At 31.6% G+C, this 7,493-nt stretch overlaps 1 protein-coding gene across 1 annotated transcript; it reads right to left on the reverse strand.

The window, feature by feature from the left end:
- Window positions 1-3,250: 3,250 nt before the first annotated feature.
- LOC112506869 (transcription repressor OFP1-like) lies at window positions 3,251-4,379 on the reverse strand. Its single transcript, XM_025111173.1, has one exon. The coding sequence runs from the start codon at window positions 4,293-4,295 to the stop codon at window positions 3,348-3,350; it is 948 nt and encodes a 315-aa protein (XP_024966941.1). The 5' UTR covers window positions 4,296-4,379; the 3' UTR covers window positions 3,251-3,347.
- Between the last annotated feature and the right edge of the window lie 3,114 nt (window positions 4,380-7,493).

A 7,493-nucleotide genomic window follows, 5' to 3' on the forward strand; every position in this document is an offset into this window, starting at 1 on the left:
TTAATTATGCATAAAGAATTTCGAGTAAGAATAATCAAATCAATAATAAAAACAAATTAAAAAACACAAACAAACCTAGAGAAAAAAAAATTATATTTTTGTGGAAAGTTAATGATAAGAACATGATATTTAAAAAAAGATACAATTAATCAACAAAAATTGGATATAAATTTAAAAATGGAGATGAACTTGATATTCAGGGTGTTTGGAATTGTTTATAAAAATAATTCATTGACTTATTCCGTTGTGACACCGGTAATAAGCACTTTTAAGTGTTTGGATAAACAATTTATACCGGTGTCAAACCGATAATAAGAAATGAAACCATATAATATGCATCTTTAAATTAAAAAGTATAAGTTGTTTCAACCCCAAATACCCCTCAATGTGTTATTGAAATTGGTTTAGAAGTATTAGTGAAAGTGATATAGAATTGAAAGAGATAAGTTATTTACTTTCTAATTTTGAAAAGAAAAAAAATTGCTACAGGTAGTGCTTGATGTTGGCCAGCCATAGACCATCCCGTCGAATATAGATATAGGTTAGAAACATGGTTTTAAATTTTTTTAGGTTACCCTAAAAATCAAGTGGGTGTACTTTTAAGACGTTTAATTTTTTTCTTTTATAATAATCAAGTAAACAAAGGCATGAGACCCCGTTTGGTCCTTAGTAGGTCCGGGGTTTTCAAATCAACATTTGTCAAAAAATGAGCGTAGTTTCATGGGTCTTTCTTAAATATAGAAATGCATGTTTTGTGTAGTAGTAGTTGTCCGGAATAGGATGCATTAATTGTAGTAGTAGCCTTCCGGATTAGTATGCATGCATATCAACTAATTCTAGAGGTAGTCACAAAAATTTTCAATGTCTAATTTTATTTGTCGGTTGAGCTAATGCTCAAGGTTTATAAGTATGTATATGATATATAGTGTTATGGAATACTGCTTTTGTGGAGATATAAGAATAGGTTAACAAGAAGAGTACAAGCTTCAATGGTCTTTTCATTTGTTATATATCGAACTAAACTAAAATTACTCAATAGGGTCTGAAGATTTGATGTATAGCATGTACATGTCTTTCTTTTATCCGAAGGGTGAACAATTATTTTTCTTAAAGTCTCCCGTAGGCTAAATTTTGACCATTTCTCTCCATATACGTTGCAACCTTATTTCTCTTCCCAAAAGGTCTTTTGAAAGGTAATAAATTTCACATATATCCTCATAGCTTCGGTGTTAGATGAAAGAGAATTTCATAAAACTCAACGAACTTTTCCATTTTAATGATTAAGACTTCGAAGTATTTTTTTTTATTTAAAAGCCATTGAATTTTTTCATTTTGAACGATTAAGTAAAAAGTCTAAAAAACCTAATGATCAAGTCATTGGACAATTTTTTGGAACAAATAAGTTACAGGACATTCCAAAACATGTTAAATAACTCATTCGACTTTTTAAAACTTGTTACATACATGCTTATAATTTATATAACTGGTTAATGTGGTAAAATAATGGAAAAAATATGAAAAAAATACAAGGACTTTCATATTTATAATGATTAAGTCTTTAAACATTTTTTAAACCAAAAAAAAATACTTACATCGATAAAATGAAACAAATATACCAAAAAGTACTTACATTTAAAAAAAAGATTATTGATAAACTTTATTTTAATTAAAAATATATCTTGTAAGTGATTTTTCAAATTAAAAAAAATAAAAATTTATTTAAAAAGGATTACCGGTTAAATTTATTTTAATTAAAAACAAATTTTATTTCATATGTGATTTTTAAAATAAAAGAAAAATAAAAAAAGATTTAAAAAATATTACTGATGAAATTTATCTTAATTAAAAATAAAATATATTTCGTTAATGATTTTCTAAATTAAAAAATATAAAATAATTTGATTAAATTACTGACGGATTAACGATAAAATTTAACTAAATATATAATTATTTAAAAATTGTAGCTAGTGTTCATTGGTTTATATGCAAGGATTACTTATGTCTAATTGAGTACTAACTTGACCACCGTTAGATGTTCTAATAGAGTAACGTGTTAATAAATGTGAAAAATAGTACTTGAATCTTTGGGTGATATCATTTCACCAACGGATTATCGAGGAATTTTAATTAATTGTGTATTTAGATAAATTTTGTCGTTAATAAATCAGTAGTTTAATCAATTTATTTACTATTTTTTTAATTTGAAAAATTACCAATGGAATATATTTTTAATTAAAATAAATTTCATCCGTAATTTTTCTTAAATCTTTTTTTTAATTTTTTAATTTAAAAAAACACATATGAAATATATTTTATTTTTTATTTAAAATAAATTTAATCAATATTTTTTTTAAATAATTTTTTATTTTTTTAATCTGAAAAATAATTGATAGAATATATTTTACTTTTAATTAAAATAAATTTTATTAGTAATCATTTTTAAAGGTAAGTATTTTTTTGGTTCACATTTTTTTAAGGACTTTATCGTTCAAAATATGAAAGTTTATTGACTTTTTTCAAACTTTGTCCATTATTTTATCATATTAACTAGTTATATAGGTAATAAGGATGTATCTAACAAAACCACAAGGGTGGTGTCGTTTGAGCTTGACTCCAATGAGTCAAAAGTACTAGGAGATCCCAGGTTTAAATTCAAGAAGGAATAAAAATCCTTTGTGGCCACGGAGGTTCAAATGTGTTGACTCCGGGCTATCTGCAAAGTAGATGGTCGCCCTCGGATTAGTCAGCTCGTATAGCGGATTAGATATCCAGGTTAATAAAAAAAAGGATGTATCTAACAAGTTTTAGAATGTCGAACGAGTTATTTTACAGGTTTTAGAATGTCCAAAGGCTATATTTGTTTCAAAAAATTGTCCAATGAATTAATCATTTCAAACATTAAAGTCCATTGTTTTTTTTAGATTTTTTCCAATAATTAAACCCTTAAACATTTTTTTAAATAAATAAAACTTAATTTTTTTTAATAAATAAACCTTTGAACTTATATCAGTTTTACAGTTTGAAACCTTCGTTGTTCATACCCCTTACGGTTGAATTACTCACAAGTTGAGTTGGACTTGGAGTACAAACTTGTCAGGAATGTTCTTAGACCTTTTTCTGGGCTCCCGTCGGCTTGTCAGGAATTTTATCAAAACCTGGATGTTATGATTCCTAGTTTCGTCTGGTAGCTTCAATCTTTTAAGGTTTCTTGACATGTGTTTCAAGAAAACAGCCCCATTTGGCACTTTAATTGAACTCAAAAGGTAAAACAACTAGTTTACATTAAAGATTCGGCACGTTAAGCAGAAAACACACAAAGGATGACATAATATATACCTTCACATTTCTTAGTCAACAAACTTAAAACTTAACCAGATTTCCTCAAATGCCTTGATGATCATCTCATGGTACTCGTTTGAATTCAAAGAGAGGTAAGAAGCAAGGAGCTTTTCCAAATCCCTGGAAGCCCAGATCTTTTCTTCCACAATCATCTCCACCATTGATTCCTTGAAGTCTTTCTGTGGGTCAAATGATGACTTCACAATGCAACAGCTACTTGACAGGTTGTTCTTTTGTCTTTTATGATCATTATTAGCATCAACAATCCTCTTGCATACGGGTGTTCTAGAAGAATTCGATCTTATCTTGACTCCTGAAACTGGTTTTCTCTCTGGATTTTCTTTCTTCGAGAAACTGTCTTTGACTATTTTAATTGAAATCGAGCTTTGATTGGAACTCTCTTCTTTCTTCTCAACCAACGTTAATGTGTCCTTGTTGGATTTCGTTATGATTGGTGGAGGCTTTTGAAGCTCAATCCTTCGAATCAACTCATACCCACTTGAATCTTGAATCTTTTTGGTGTATGATTTCTTATTGAACTCAATTACGACATCGGTAGTTGAAGAACTGATCACTCCACAACTACAAGAGGTGGAGGGAGGTCTGGCCAACGACAGAATTGACTCAGAGACAGGAGATTCATTGTAACTACTTCTAATAGGGGAAAGAAATAAATCTTGATCATGGGTATGAGTAAACTCAGTGGGCTGAGTGCAGATTGAAACTGCAGGGTGGTTGATAATGTTTGTGTTTGATGTGGGTGTGGGTGAATTGTTATATCGGTGGAGTCTAGGAGTGTAACAGAAAGAGTTTCTGGTGTGGTTTGGGGTTGAAGAGTAAGCAGATGGAAGAGGTTTCTTGTTGTGGGTGGCGCCCATGGCAGTGTTCATGTCTCTTAACCTGTAAAACCAAGCATTTGGTATCATATGCGATAATCTAAACCTCTGCTTACCCATAAAACCCTCTCTCTTTTTCTCACTCACTCACTCACTCCCTCACTCACTCTCTCTCACACACACACTCACACACTCTCTCTCTCTCTCTATGACAACACGTTTAAATGACCAAATTGCTGTCATATATATATATAAGAATAATCGTTTGAGAAGTACATTTAAGGTCGGAAGCGGAGAAAAATATCTGAACCCTTGATCATTTTTAATCACAAACTCATCCACTAATCGCACTTGATACGAGGATTGATGGTACATCTCGATACATCTCATCTTGATGCATCACATCCTAATATACATCTTAGGATGAAGCCCTTTTTACGCTTCTCACCTTAACTCTTTTTTTAATCGAATATCAACCCTAAATATATATATATATATATATATATATATGTATATATATATGTATATATATAGGGGCTCATTCAAGAGAGAACTGATTAGTTTGTGGTAACTGTGAGATCCAATCTCAACCACAAATTAACGGATAAATTAGGAAATTAATAATTTTGGTAGTTTGAGTTAAAATTATAATTAGAGGGCATTTTAGGTATTTTTAAAAAACTCTTCTCTCCTCTCTTATTTCTCATCTCTCCTACCTCCAATCTCCGGCATTCGGTGAACAAAAATCCGGCAGGTACCAATTAATCACAAAGATATACAATGTGATACCTATTATGATATATTGTGATACCCATTGTGATATACTGTGATACCATTTGAGTACCACTATATATCACAATGGGTATCACATTATGCATCTTTGTGATTATTTGGTATCTGCCGGATTTTTGTTTACAGGAGGCCGGAGATCGAAGGTCGGAGAGATGAGAGAGAAGAGAGAAGAGAGGAGTTTTTTAAAAATACCTAAAATGCCCTCTAATTATAATTTTAACTCAAACTAACATAATTATTAATTTCTTAATTTATCCGTTGATTTGTGGTTGAGATTGGATCTCACAGTTACCACAAACTAATCAGTTCTCATTTGATTAAGCCCTATATATATATATATATATATATATATATATATTAGAGGCAAAGGTTCATTTCAGAAATGGTAAATGTTTGAGAAATAAAGAACTGATCCCAACTCTTCATTTGGACAACATTTGCGACTTTGACCGTGAATCATCGAATAATTCCTAGCATGAGTATGCGGAAGATAGAGAGATGATTTCATAACTTTTACAATAATTGGTTCATATGTGAACCCATATGAGACACATATGAGTTATATGTTCATATGTGAACCCATATGATCAGGGCCGATCCTAAGATTTTTAATGCCCTATGCAAAAATAATAAAAAAATGCCCATAAGCCTATTGTTTTTAAGCCAATGGAACAATGAAACATGCTATTTTTTTAAACAGTTTGGAACCTAGTAAAGTTAAGTGTCTCATCCACATATTGATTTTTTTAATTATATTAAAAAAATACAATTGGGGTGGGGACATAAAAACTAAAACCCCGAATTACAAAATATATAATGATAAAAGGATAAATCCTGGATTAAAATCGTACTTCTTCCTTTTCTAGTTTTCCTTTCTCCAAATTGAAATTAGCAAAATAGGAACTTAAAGGACAAGAAAAATTATAATTAGTATTAACAAAAATAGTAAATTACATCTAAATTGCTGTCATAGTAAGCAAAAAGTGACACTCAAAAAGTTACAGGTCTAAAGACTAAAGTCTAAGAGCCTATCTGTTATCAGCTTAGTGAGACTAACAACTTATTCACTCAACTATGCATGACTGTTTCATAGTGACTTAATAATATAGAAAGTGAATTATCTAGTAAGTTTCGCAAGGGAGCTTTATATAGAAAGCCAAGTTTTTATTTCCAAACATGTCTTTCCCAACTAAAAAAAACGCTTCTTTGTTGATCCTCTCTCTCAGTGATTTGATGATAATCCTTTTTCCCTTTCACGTTGTATTTATGTTTCTGTATTTTCAGTTCCAGTGATCATCACTGAGTATGTTCAGTGATCGCTGAAGAACTTGCATTGTAAATTCATCAGAGACAGCAATACTTCAAGAAGACAACACTCACACCAAAGAACCTTCAGCGAACGTCGAAAACTGTAACTGAAGATTAGAGACTAGCGAGTACGTGATCTGAAGCGGTATTCAGTGATTACAAGCCTGACTACATATGTGTAAAGATTGCTCAAGCTTCAGCGAATGATGATGAGACCTTCAGGTCATTCCAGCATTCAGCGATCAAAAGAATCTTGCTTAGCACGATTGTTGTTGTCTTGTCCTTATGCACACAAAGGACAAACCCATACCCTTGCAAAAGTTAGTACGGTACGGAGCCGATTAGTCAACTCTTTGTCCACCAACTTTAGGCAAGGATGTCTGCTCAAAAATAGTGCTTTTGTACTATTCACTGTAAGAAAGGACAAGCCTTCCTCTTAAGGCTTGACACGCACTCTAAACCTACCATATTGCATTAAATGTTCATTTAATACACTGGGTATAAATAGAAGTGTTTCTTCTCCATGCAGAGTGCGCGCATCTCTCTGCTATCCTCTTCTTACTTCAAGCATCTTCTAGCTTAAGTAAAAGATCTTCCTTTTAACAATCTCTTTTCTTGTATTTGCTAAAGATCTGTGTGTAACCAAAGATTGTTTAGATAGGTTTTCTTTATCTTATCTTTCCGCAAACAGTCTTGTAAAATCTGTATTGATCTTCTCTATCAATATATATCTTAAATTTGAAAATATTGTGTTTGTATTCATACCCCCCTTCTACAAACTGTTTCTATTCTTGTAGACCCTTACGAGATCAACAAGTGGTATCAGAGAAGTGTTTTCTTTCTTTCCTTGTGTTTAGCTAATTTTCTGTATTAATTTATCTATTCTTAGATAACTTACTGCTTTTAAATAGCTTTACAAATCACAAACACACACAGAGGATAATGGCTCTCTCGCCAAACCACCCTGGTTTGTCCGTGACAATTTTAGTCTCTGAAAGAACCGGATGTCCCTCTTTCTGGAATGTGTGGATCCTAAAATTCCACACTACATAGAAAATGGACCATATATTCCATTTGCTATTGTTCCGGCTGTTCCAGCAACAGCTACRACTGCCGCGATTCCTGAACGGCAGATTCCAAAGCTTCCACATCAGTGGAGCGATGAGGACAAGAAGAAAATAGTTATAGACACGCGTGCTCGGTCTATAATAGTTATGT

The sequence above is a fragment of the Cynara cardunculus genome (assembly GCF_001531365.2).
Source record: "Cynara cardunculus var. scolymus isolate 2C chromosome LG 2, CcrdV1, whole genome shotgun sequence".
In the NCBI taxonomy this organism is placed as follows: domain Eukaryota; kingdom Viridiplantae; phylum Streptophyta; class Magnoliopsida; order Asterales; family Asteraceae; genus Cynara; species Cynara cardunculus.